This window comes from Chrysoperla carnea, chromosome 2, assembly GCF_905475395.1.
Source record: "Chrysoperla carnea chromosome 2, inChrCarn1.1, whole genome shotgun sequence".
NCBI lineage: Eukaryota > Metazoa > Arthropoda > Insecta > Neuroptera > Chrysopidae > Chrysoperla > Chrysoperla carnea.
This window is the reverse complement of record NC_058338.1, coordinates 31,739,448-31,753,277: the sequence shown is the minus strand read 5'-3', so window position 1 is coordinate 31,753,277 and position 13,830 is coordinate 31,739,448. Positions and strand designations below refer to the sequence as shown.

Here is a 13,830-nt window from a genome sequence, read left to right as displayed (position 1 = left end):
TATTATGTGTTCCAAAAAGTATCAAATAAACAAAAAATGATTTTTAAAAATCCTTCAATTTCACCGTACGTTTATTTTAAAATAATCTGAACATAAAGAGATTAAAACTCTAAATATAATAACAATTACAATTTAGTTAGTAATAGTGAAAGAAAAGATATCCATGCTGGTAAATACTAATAAAGAATTTAATTAAAATTAAAATGAAGTATATTATTATCCGTCTTTTATTCAAAAAATATATAATATATTATAACATAACCTTTTTTTAAAAAGATTAAAAGAATAAATCCTGTGTGTTTTGTATAAAAAAAATACAATTGTTAACAACAATTTCCGGCTTAATGTTAGGATTACTACACTATTAAACTTATTAACACACTGCAGTTGGTAAGTTAATAGTATTTATCAGCCATGTTCTGCATTCCAAGGAAATAAATATCGTTATGACATAATTAATTAAAGTTATTATGTAAAAGATTATTTTATTTTAAATATATATAATATTATGTATTTTAAGACCACTTTGCAATTTATTTAGTGAATACTGAATACCAAATAATTATGACTAATAAAATAATGTACCAAAATTATGCAGGTATTAAATTGATTCAATGCAGGCGCTGGCAGGGGTCCTGTCGAAACTGGAAAGTTTATTCAATATATAGATTATTTCTTGTTTTTTGATTCGCCCAAGTTCCAAAAAGGATTTGTTCGTTAAAAAAAAATGTTTTTTCGACCGTAACATTGGTTTCGATTTAACCGTTGATAAGTAAATATACTAAATTTGGATCGCTGTTAAGGTTTCAATGGTATTTTATTTTGAAAAAAATGCTTGATTTTTCTTTCGTCGTGTAACGTTTTGGAATATGGGGCCAAAAATTTTTATTTCTATATGAACTAGATTCGAATATTTTCAAGTTTACGGGGCCAATTCCCGCATAAAAAGTTCGTAAATTTGTCAAAAAATTACTCGCATATATTATTAGACAAAATACTCTAATCTGGTCCATAAGAAGATAGAAATCTTGGACCCTTAATATCACAAAAACAGTTGACTACACAACTTTGCGCTCAATCACACTTTTAATCAGCATGTTAAGACCAGTATATTCCTTCCACTAAATTTTTAGAAAATCAAGCTGAAAACCATTTTGAATCTAATGATCCTTTACCGATATTTTAATCGTTTTATCGCTAGTTAACATAGTTTGAGATACTAGACTGTCATATTTTATAGTCAGTGTAGCCGCAAAAAAACAAAGAACAGAAAAATAACATTTAATATGTGCGGAAGCAAATGAAAAAGATCTGAATATTCTAGGTTTAATATTTAAAATAGACTCCACCTCAAAACTATATATATATAGTTCTTACATAAACGTAAAGCAAGGTCGGAGGTCAAAAGACCACACATGTGGAATTCTATGCATTAATAATATCATCAGTACATATGTTGCTATTTATTTATTACTAAAAGCAATAAGATTTCGGAAATGGTATTTTTTAGCGGTTTTATAATAATTTGCTATTTAAATGTTTAAAATATGTAACAAATTATTAAACGACTTTACAAACATTCTAATTTTTCAAAAGTTTTTTTTTTCAATATAGATCACAAAAAGAAAATATCATATGCAGTGACCATACACTCTAGATAAGCGCAATCTAGTATAGACGAAACTGAATTTTTTTTCAAGTTCACTTTTTGAGATTTGATAAACTGTAGCGTTGCTTATTAAAAAATACAAAATATTAAAAAACAAAATGAAGATAAATAAAATTTGACTCAAAAAATTTTTATTTTACATCCGTTTAGACGTCAGAAAATTTTTGATTGATTTGTATTCAAAATAATTTTATTTTTTTATATTTTTTTCTACGCCTGTGAGAAAAAAAGTACTTTTATATACATATAAGATAAATATCAGATTTTTGTGGATCCTGCATAAAACAGTGGAAAACACCATTAAAAAAAAGTATGCACAATTCAATTCATACTGTTTTTAAAAATAAAAAAGTATCACATTGTGATCAACCCCATTTAAATATTCAATTTCTAATATTTATAAATAAAATCAATTTTTTAAAATAGTGTTGCTTAACCTATATTTCGTGAACGTTGTTGACTACAACTGATGTTACGAATTTTTTTTAATATGAAATCATAGTTAAAATAAAAACTGTTATTACATTCATTTTGTACAACACGGTGTAATTTTTCTGATACTTTTCAAAATTCCGTTGAAATCTGTATTTTATCAACATTTTTATAAAATCAATTGAGCTTTAACCTTTAATTAAACAAGTTGTGTACAAGAAACATATTATTAATTTTTTTTTTGGTTAACACCAATAATTATTATTATCAACCAAAAGAGTTATTCTAATCCGCTTCGATTCTACGTGTATTAGAAAAAAACTTGTACAGCAAAAAATTTTCGGAAAGAAAGGAGAATATCATATAGCGATACTAAATTTTTGTTTAGTTGAAGGCAGTACAGCGATATCAAGATTCAAAGAAGTTTTTCCAGAACCATCGGCCTTAATACAGTAACATGGGGGAGAAAAACAACCAAATAGCAAGGGTTGCTCTACTAGGCATAGGCAGCGCTTATGCGAAAAATAGTTTAATTCGTCGATGGACATCAAAAAAATCCTTATTAAACAAATAAGGTTAATTGTCTAAACAATTGCCAAATATGATATCGATTACGCAACAAAATTATTGCTTATACGATCTAATTGAATATTTTGGCCAAGGATTAACATTTATAGAACTTTTTTTTGAAGAGAAGAATGAATATTGGCTGAAAAAAAGGATTATCTATCACAGTGAAGCCAACGGTTTACTAATTTTTTAATATCATTATCGATTTTAGTATTATCATAGTTATAAAACAAAATCGCGTCAATTCGCCTGTCTGTCCCTAATACCTATGTATGCTTAGATCTTTAAAACTACGCAACGGATTTTGATGCGGTTTTTTCGAATAGATAGAGTGATTCAAGAGGAAGGTTATGTATAATACATGCATAATATAGTAGAGCAAGAGGTTAAAAGAGACGTGCTTCAAAAACTTGAGCATTAAGATTAAGCTTAAATATTGACAAGATAAACAAACAACTTCAAAGATTGTTTTTATCTATTATTAACATTCGGGGAGTGGAAAAGTGGAGATGAACAATCTAATATTTTCAAATATACCCAAGTGGGGTATCAAATAAAAGAGCATGATGTGTACAATAAAAAACTGTAACTCCTACGCAAGGAGATATGGGGGAGAGATGAAAACGAAGATGTTGCTTAGCAAAGCGAGTATTTTAGAGCTAGTTCATAATATAGGAATGGTCAATAACCCAAAATGTTCAAAAATTATCTAAAATCGATGTTTTTCACTTTACAGCACACAAGATTTTTGTGAGATAAATACAACTTTCTTATGAATAAAAACTTCTCCGTGTCTAACATTAGATATTTATAATTTAATTAGATATTTTTATATGTTGTCATACAAACTATATAAACATAAACATTATCATTATAATTATTTATGTAAATATAAACATACCTTATCGAACATATTATTAAATAAATAAATATACACTATACTATTCATTCACACAACATCATTACATCTTACAAGATACATGACTTATCTATTATCTCTTTTAAATTTAGTCAAATACATCACGTATATTACTTCCATCTTAAGTATCTGTTGTTTACAAGCTTGATTTATGATAATTATAAACATTTAAGGATGTATGAGCACGGTAGTGGGGGGCTAAATTTAAAAAAAAAGTATAATTTCAAATTTGATGATAAACTACGAAAAGTAATAATAAAATTTTTTGATATCTGGCGTTACTTTCAAAATACCGAAAATTGAAAATTTTGCTTAATTATTCAGCTTTCGATATTTTGTTCCTATCGGATGTCCCACGACACCTCTCGCTCCTTATATGTTTTTCGGAGTCATATTTATGAAAGTGATAGTGATTTTTTATATTTTCCAATAGCGAAACCCCTCGCTACTCTTTCACAATCCATTAACCTACTTTTTTAAGCGCTTTGGTTCCCATCGCTTCAGGTTCACCACAAGGTGGATTGGAAGATAAATATAGATCGTAAAAATTCAAATAGAAGTTCATCATTCCTCATCTAGTTCTAATTTAAATTAATTATAATTTAAGTTCGATTTCCAACTAGAAAAAAAAATTAATGTATACCTCTATACATTAAATAATATTTCCCACCATTAATCATTTTTTAATAATAGAAGTAATAAAAAACAATTAATAAAAAAAAAAAAAACAGACAAATTATTATTGATATCGCCATGATGATGAACTAATAACACTGACCTTTGATATTGAACCGCACGGTAAGAGTCTAAACATCATCATACTATATAAAAATCATTATACATGCATTTATAAAATCTGTAGATACTCTGGCAGGTCCCCAAATACGTACAGTGAATCACATCACGTGATTATGTTTATAATAATAACGTAATATTTAATTATTATTTCAAAATGAATATTTTATAAATATTATTATATACATCAACTTATTAACATAACTACACGAAATCCGATTCACTCGTAAAGGTCATTCATAATGTATACAATTGCAGTTAGAGTATTTTGCATTTGAATTGAATCAAAATGTCCGCTAAAACTGTGTACGACTGTTTTCGATTGGTTGTTATTATAATTCAAGTGTAGGTGGTCCTTGAAGAATCATTTTTTGATTGAATTTGCGTGAAAATTTTTTTACAATTCGTCTTAAATATTCATTGGTAAAAAAAAATATTTATAAAGAAAAGCTGCTTTCCATATAAGAACGGTTAAAGTTACATTTGAATTTCAAGCACTGCGATAACCTTTACTTTTTCGATTTGAAATTTGGATTTTTATCTCGAAAACTGCTTTTCTATATAAATATTTTTTTCCACCAATGAATATTTAAGAGGAGTCAAAAATATTAGAAAGTTTCACGCAAATTCAATCAAATAATGATTTCACGCGATTGAAAAATATGTATAGAACCGTCTTAAATAAATACTCTTTAGAATAGATATGGATTGTGGAAAGTGGACGTATTTAGGCGTCTTTTCAGGCCCCATGTTGCAAGGGGTGCCAATTACGAAAAACAATTTCGCATTTTAAATGTTGATTATTGAAGAAGTGCTCTCAATCTATCAAAAAATAGAAGGGCTGAAATATAGGCAGCGAAAAGTAGGTACCACAATGAATATGTCACTTGAACAGGCACTAGAATCAACCAAGGACAAGTTGAAGTATTTACAGCTTGTTACAATATGAATATTTTCTTTTGATATTTCATGGATACAAAGTTAATTTTTACAGTTTTTTGTTAACTACTGCAATAGGCTTTAGTCCACCAAGAATAAATATAATATTAATAAAAGTTTCTAAAGATTAATCATGATTTGCAGATATCAAAGCACAAAACTATTTTTCATAAAAGATAAAGATTATTATTTTTATATATTAATTTAAGTAAAATTAGCCATTCAGTCACATGACAGCAAACACCGATCAGAAAGTATTACGTCATTTTAATATTACGAAGCAAATTACTTGATTACAACTGTTTAAACTTGCATACAGAAAATGATTGTAGGCCAAATCGTGATGTCATTCGAATTAAAATATTAAAATGAAGAGTGGACAAATCGAACCTTCTGTACAATAGCAATACTGCTTAAACGAATTCCAAATTTAGACATTCACTAATCCGAACACTCGAGTCTCATTAATCGGAAACTTTCGATGATCCAAAACGTCCCAGTTATCCGAACATTTTTTGAGCGCCTTTTCAACACCGATTCATAATCTATATTTCTAAACAATCCCCCAGTTATTCGATCTCCTCCCTCCTACGATTTTTATTGAATCAAGATCATCGATATTCTTGTGTACATATTATCGTCTTTAAATTCAATTTGCCAACATTTATAATTATTCAGATTAAAATTAGGTACATTTAATTTTTTCATACCTAATTAAAATGTTAATTAACTACCAATTATGATAAATTACCATTACGTAAGACAAGTAAATAGAAAAAATGAATCAATCGTATTATAATTTATTGAAGACATTAATTTAATTGATTTAATTAATCAATAAAATTATTTTAATGAATCAATGTCGAGGTTATTACTTATTATTATTATTATTAGATAAGAATATATTACAAGTTCTAAACTATTTAAATTTAAATAATATTTGTGTATTCAGGTCATTTGAATTCTGTCTGTATTCAAATATTCATAAAAAAAACTGAGACTTGCCATTAGTTCTTGGGTCCTGAGAAGTCTCTCCAATATTTTTATATGAAAAATTTATTCGAGCAAAAAATTGGTGAGTAAGAATATGATCGAACTCGGATAATGCAATTCATAATATATTTACGATGAACATTAGCATAAGTTCTGAAACAACTAAATTGATTTCAATGAAATTTTTATACCATGCATATATGTAGTATGCAAGGTATACTAAGTTTAGTTCCAAGTTTGTAACGCTTAAAAATATTGATGCTACGCACAATAATTTTTATATAGGTCTGTCAACTCAGTAACTGAAAAAGATATCAAGCTGAAATTTTTACAGCGTACTCAGTACGTAAAACTTGAGGAGTTCGTAAATGAGCAACATAGGTCAATTGGGTCTTGTAGGGCTCATCTTGTAAACCGTTAGAGAACAAAAGTTTAAAAATAAAAAATATTTCTTATAAAAAAATAACCAACTTTTGTTTGAAACATTTTTTCGTAAACATCACTGTGTACCCGTGGGGGCGCAAATTAGGCGTAAATTGTATAGTATGTATTATATGGGAATATCCGTTATGTATATGTGTCATGTATGTATGTGTAATGTGATAGAGTAACCAACACTATCTATGCATGGTGTTTCAACAATTAACTCAGTAAATTGTTTGTTTTTACTTGTTTAGATGTTTTTTTGGTTCAAATTAAAAGGCATGATAGTTTTTTCCTCGATTAGTGAACATTTTATTTTTATAAAGAATGGGCTGGTATCAAATTTTTCAATAAGTTGCGGTGAGAGTTACATAATTTCCCTCAAACAATTATTTTTATTTTGTCTAAGTATTTAATAGATCGAGCTGAGTTCAATTTCAAATATTTTTTGAAGCTCCAATTCAGTACATGTACCTCACATAAATGCAATATAAAAATAATAAATAAATAAATACTATATTTGAGGCGATAACTACGGATTCGGAATTCGTCACGGGTCGAGCCAGTTTAGTATAATATTAATTGATTGTATTTTAATTGAGTCTGGAGTAACGCGTTGCAGGGTCAGCTAGTAAGTCTGTGAAAAATTTAGAAATTCTTGGTATTCTAAGATAGAAAACTCATCATTTTCGGGAATTTTCCCAAATAAAAAATGACTCATCATACTGAACATACGCAGTTTATTTAACTATCACTACAGACTATCAACTCACACTCGAAAAAATGATTCATGTAATAATGGTGTTCGGTGGGCTCTTGAATAGTAGTATGTATCTTTGAATTTTATACTCTGTATATATGAAATACTAGCAGATACCCGCCCGCCTTGCTGGGCAATTTCTCCTTTAGACTATCACGTTATAGCCCTCACTTATCCACCCTTTTGTTCATAATTTTATGGATTTTAATTTTTTGGTGGGGAACTCTAACTTTTTTGAAAATGAAGTGTTGCCCATGATACTCGCTTAAAAAAAATTGCAAAAAATCGAGAAATTGACTGGTTGAAAAGTTTTTGAGATACAGACTAAAATGCATCCAAATATTGCGATATCTCAGAAACTCTACATCCAATCATTAAATTAACCTGATTTTTATACTTTTTGGATCAAAATTACCCCATTCACCGAGTTTCCTCAAATTCCAAAACAAAATTATTTTTTGCGTTTTTCTCGATTTTATCAAAGGGGTACCCCTTAAAAAAATTGCAAAAAATCGAGAAATTTTTTTAATCTTCAATTTCGATAAAACTCAGTATATAAGGTAATTTTGACCCAAAAAGTCCAAAAATCGGGTGCATTCGATGGCTGGCCGAATAGTTTTTGAGATACGGACTAAAATCGATCCAAATATTGCGATATCTCAGAAACTCTGCATCCAATCATTAAATTAACCTGATTTTTATACTTTTTGGATCAAAATTACCCCATTCACCGAGTTTCCTCAAATTCCAAAACAAAATTATTTTTTGCGTTTTTCTCGATTTTATCAAAGGGGTACCCCTTAAAAAAATTGCAAAAAATCGAGAAATTTTTTTAATCTTCAATTTCGATAAAACTCAGTATATAAGGTAATTTTGAACCAAAAAGTCCAAAAATCGGGTGCATTCGATGGCTGGCCGAATAGTTTTTGAGATACGGACTAAAATCGATCCAAATATTGCGATATCTCAGAAACTCTGCATCCAATTATTAAACTAACCTGATTTTTATACTTTTTGGATCAAAATTACCTCATCCACTGAGTTTCTTCAAATTCCACATCAAAATTTTTTTTTGCGTTTTTCTCCATTTTTCAATTTACCGCTTTAAAAAATTGAAAAAAATCGAGAAATTTTTTATATCTCCAATTTCGATAAAACTCAGTATATAAGGTAATTTTGACCCAAAAAGTACAAAAATCGGGTGCATTTGACGACTGGTGCACTAACACTCAACACTCTTTATACAAGGTATTTCAACAACTAACTCAGTTAATTGTCAGACGTTGCTTAATTTAGTTAGATGGTGACATATAAGAATGTTACTGCCTTGGAAGAGGCAAGAAGTACATTAAGCTCATTAATCCAGCTTAGCAATAAATACGTAATCAAGATTTTACACAAATCAAGACTCCAGATGAAAATTTTCCACACCCCTTTGAAATTTTCTAGATCCGCTCTTGTCAGCGTAATATTTTATTAAAACTATTGATGAACATTTAGGGTAACTACATACAATTCAAGTAAAAATTAAAAAATTCACACGTATTAAAAGCTCCCCCTTATTTTATATTTTTAATAAACAATAATTTTATTATAGTGGTTGATTATAATAAAAGGAAAATAAATATAAAAAAATATAATAAACAAAATGCACTTATTGAACGTAATAATAATACAATGAAATGAATGAATTGTATTTTGTGTACTACTTGCTGTGCGACGTATGACTCAAATATGAGCATCATCTTCTTCATTGTCATCATCCCGATCGAATATACTCTCAAGGGGGAAATATTTGTTTATCATGTAGTAAAATATTTCATTATTGTTTTTGTGTATGCGTCATTTTTTATAGAGTATCATTTTTGGTCCAATATTATCTATCATCATATTCTTGCAAATACACTTGCCATCGAAAAAATTGCAACATAATTTTCAATAAACGGTCCGAAACATCGGACAAGTAGTTTAGTGAGGTTAAGCAAAGATTACCAAGTTACAAAAGTTACTTAAAAAGAGATTTTAAATAATATCTGATCAATTTTGGGTAGGGTTGATTTGACCACTTTTGACGCTTTCATCCCCTCCAGCTCCGCGGCTCCAGGGGGAGGGGTCCGAGAGGGGAGTTATATCAAACCTAGAACCTTGTTGATATAAACCCTGATAAGAAATTTTACAGCTGTCCCCTCAGCCTCTCCCTAGAAAATCCCATTTTCCTGTATTTGGAAAGGTTTTCCCTAAGGTGTGAGCCTTCTCGAATTTTCCCGGATATGTGGCTTATACCAATCCTAGGAACACCTTAAGGTCTAGCCTTGTGCCAAGTTTAATCGAAATCGTTAAAGGCGTTTGGCCTAGACTGCCTAGAGAGAAGTATCCTTGAAAAAGTTCTAGGGAAAAAATGAAAAAATCGTTTGGAATTATGATCAAACTGAACCTATGTACCGAGTTTGAGAAAAATCGGTTGAAGGCTCCAGTTGGTAACAGACATACCAACGGCACAACCTTTTTTTAAAACCACTTTTTTGGAATCAGAGATCCTTAATACGTGTATTTCCGTTGAAACCCCGATATCGATTTTTTTTTTCGATCGCAATACTTTAATATATTTATAATAAAACAAAGTAAAAAATTAATTAGCAAGAAGTCCAATATGTGCATTGGCAAACTTATGCAATTTTCTGTAGTAAGAGCTTTTTTAACAAAACTGTTTAGAAAATAATTTTATGAATTCTCTCGCTCGATATTTTTAACTAAGTTTCGCACTGTGAAAGCAAATTCAGTTCTTTCCACTACGCTTACAGGATGAAATTCAGGTAACAACGCTCGTACGAGAATGCGTAAAAGCGCATTATACAGAGAAATGAATATTTCGCAATCAATTTTTGTTTTAATGTTTTAAGAAGTTCAAAGGTCGAATTTGCTTTGACAGTGCTCAACTTGCTTAAAAAAATCTCAAGAACCCGTCAAAGCGTATTCTAAACTGTGTAAACTGAGGATAACTGTCGATAAAAGATTCGAAACTGATAAAGGGCGTCTGAATTTTTACATATTTTAAGGTGAGGCTGATTATTAAGAAAAAGTCTACGTATATCAATTTCTAGGCTCCTCTTTTTAGTTTTATATTTAAGTTAACTAAAAAAATTAAGTGATGAACTGGGGACTATAAATCTACCGTCTACTCATTAAACTTACGTATTGTGCAAACTATAGATGATTCAATTTTCTGCGAATAAAATTTACAATTCACAAGATATAATAAATGAATATATGAATCTAATACATAAATATTATTTGACCCATAATACTTGCTTAAGGCTGATAAATATGAGGATTCGTATAAATATGCAAATTTAAGTAAATTTTCAATCAGTGTTTGTTTACTTTTCATATTCTTGAATGCTATTATCTTTATGTTTAACCACTTTTCAAAAATAAAATACAATTATTTACTATCTTCAGGTAGATCATAGAGAAGGAAACAACCACACCAATATTCGTTCAAGCGTTCAAGCTTCATGATTGAGTTTAGAAAACTTGACTTGACTTGAACCATTATATGTGCTTGTTGCAAGTTAAATGCCATTACTTTCACTGCCATTCTTCCTACTTACATCAATACATAAAACAATAATAGGTTTCATTAACTTTAGCCAAGGCTTTGTTGGTGTTTGGCAAACCACGATTTGATTAATTAACCTAGGCCAATGCTTAGGAAAAGGTTGACAAACTAAGTATTGATTTATTTGCCTTGGACAAGAGTTTACAAATTATATAGATTGATTTATGTATTGGCCTTAAGTTGGCAAACCAATGGTAGAAATTATCTGCTTGGCTTACTGACAAGTATACCTATCTAAAATCCTTTTCAAACATTTTAGAATTAAACATTCAGAATGGTTTTTTAAGTAGTTATGACTCATGAGTCGTATCCAATCCTCCTTTTTTTAGGCTAGTAGGCTTTTAGACGTAAGTTCGATACATTCAATAAAATAGAAATTACGTTTTTTTCGAATGCATTCGAGAGAAACGCAATCACAATCGTCACTTGTCGTACAGTACGATTGAAGACTCTTGATAAGGGAAATATATTTCTGGGCTAATTACGATATAAACTTTCAAATGGTAGAACTGAAAACTCGGAAAATGGCCATGAATCTTAATAAAAATGCTTCTTTAATTCAATTATTTTTCTAATAATCGCTAATTGCACTATTGTTTACTTGAAAACTTCCTATTTGGTCGGCACTGATGTACCCTACTATTCAACGTCCGATGCAAAATATAGAAAATATTAAAAGGAAAATTATAAAATATTGGAGTCTATTTTCTTTCCACTTCACACTAGTAGATTGTAACTCAAATGGTTGGAAACGCAAACGAGAGAATTTTAAAATTATGTTTTTTGTCATCTTACTAAAACTAAATTTATTTGGTACGGAATCCGTGTTCAATGGTATATTTAAAAATAGTTGAACCATATCGATCAAGTTTCTCTTTGACATAATAAAATAGCTAATTAATTCAGGGATATATGAAAATATTGTTGGATACTAATAATAGTAATAAATTATTGAAAAATACTGGAAAATTTTTTTACATAAAAATATGTGGAATATAATAACTCATTAAGTTGACAAGACGTCTACGAAATATTTGGATCACGTTTTTAAAATTATAACTTTCCAGGCCATTAAAATACCAAATACGTAATACATGGTTAATATGTAGTGTCTACATATTTAAAAATTATATTACGGTTGATAAAGGATATGCATATCCATTATCCACCGTAGATAAAAACAATTAAAAAAATAACTTTTATAAAATCTCGAAATTCTCACAAATAAAAAACCTAAATAGTTATTAAAATAAGTTTTAAAAGATGCATATTATTATTGCGTAGGCATTCACCTCAACATAAGTTCCGTTTTAAAATAATAAATAATAGAGTTTACTAATAAACACATAGATTAATTACATCTCAGCTACCGGTGTTTTATTTCGCCGGGTTTAATTACATCTATATCTACAACGTTTTTGAATTTTTTGCACTTTTCCATTAATACTTAATCATATTTCTTATATTTGTATACAATAGTTTATTATTATATTTACGCGCCTAATAAGGACTATTTGTTAAATTATTTTTCGCTTAATTAAAATCCTAAATAAATATTAAATTGTTAAACCTTTGCAAGAAAAAATACCGATTCAGACTTATCTTGTTAAAAAACTGACGAATACCTTATATTTTTATTTAAAAAAGCACATGTGGCTGTTGTATACATAACAACAAAATAAAAAATAATGATAAAACGTTTACTAAAACATTAATTAGCAACTCCCACTGGAATATTTCAGTTAATAATAAAAAACTGAAGAGAAATTTTATAATTACAAACTTAATTAATAATTGAAGAAATAAAAACAAGTTATTCTGCATTCTTTTCAAATAAAGTACGAAAAAAATAATGCATAGCCTTGTTACCGGCAATTTTATTCATATTGTTTATTACCTTAAACTTTCTCTAAAATCACACGATTAATTTCTTTGAAAAAAATAGAATAATTCATTTTAAGACGATGATTCACATTAAATATTGGGAGTATTATTATGTACATAATCGTCTTATATAGTCATGTGTTCAGTGGTAAATTAAGTTACCGCGTATTGCCGTTAACAAACTTTGATGATGCATATTATACATTTATAATTAAAAATATGTATATAATAATAACAAATTTACCTGCTATAGTAAATCTATCCATATAATTAATTAAATTAACGTAACATAATATACAAATGGTGAACCAATCTCTTAATGGAATATCACCTAAAGTTATTTTATTTGAACTTTTCTGTGTTTTTGAACCCATTGTAGCAATGTCAACACCACTGTCACTATCACTCATAAGTTCTTGATGCGATGTATTTGATTCTGAAGGCTCCATAATTAATAATTATTTAACTTTATGTAACATTTACTTTTTCCTACTATATCATCTTAAATTATTTTTAAGAGCACATGTTTCATCAACGAGTGAGTATCTACAAATGTGTAATATTACAGGTATATATAACCTGCAAGCTTCAACACACAGAACTGACAGAAATAATTTGAAGTTTTTAAAACTCTATACAACGCCACTTTGTGGTGTATAAATGAACTAATATCAACAGGTGATTAATTTATTATTCTTTTTTATATTTACATCCTATTGATTGTGAGACATCTGTTGTTGAATTATGACAACACATCGTTGGTATTTGTCGATTTCTTCTTTATCTCCTTTAACTTTATCTTGTGAGACTTTAGCGTTCACAATTTT

General features: G+C 28.7%; 1 protein-coding gene across 2 annotated transcripts in view; it reads right to left on the bottom strand.

The window, feature by feature from the left end:
- LOC123293570 (protein spinster) overlaps nt 1-13,570 on the bottom strand; it is a 94,605-nt gene extending 81,035 nt beyond the window's left edge. The window contains exon 1 of one of the 2 annotated variants that reach the window (XM_044874435.1): nt 13,248-13,570. In XM_044874435.1, the coding sequence (XP_044730370.1) occupies nt 13,248-13,452 (205 nt within the window). In that variant the 5' untranslated portion in view covers nt 13,453-13,570. The remainder of the gene's footprint in view (nt 1-13,247) is intronic. The other variant, XM_044874434.1, reaches the window with a different exon arrangement.
- Nucleotides 13,571-13,830: the final 260 nt, after the last annotated feature.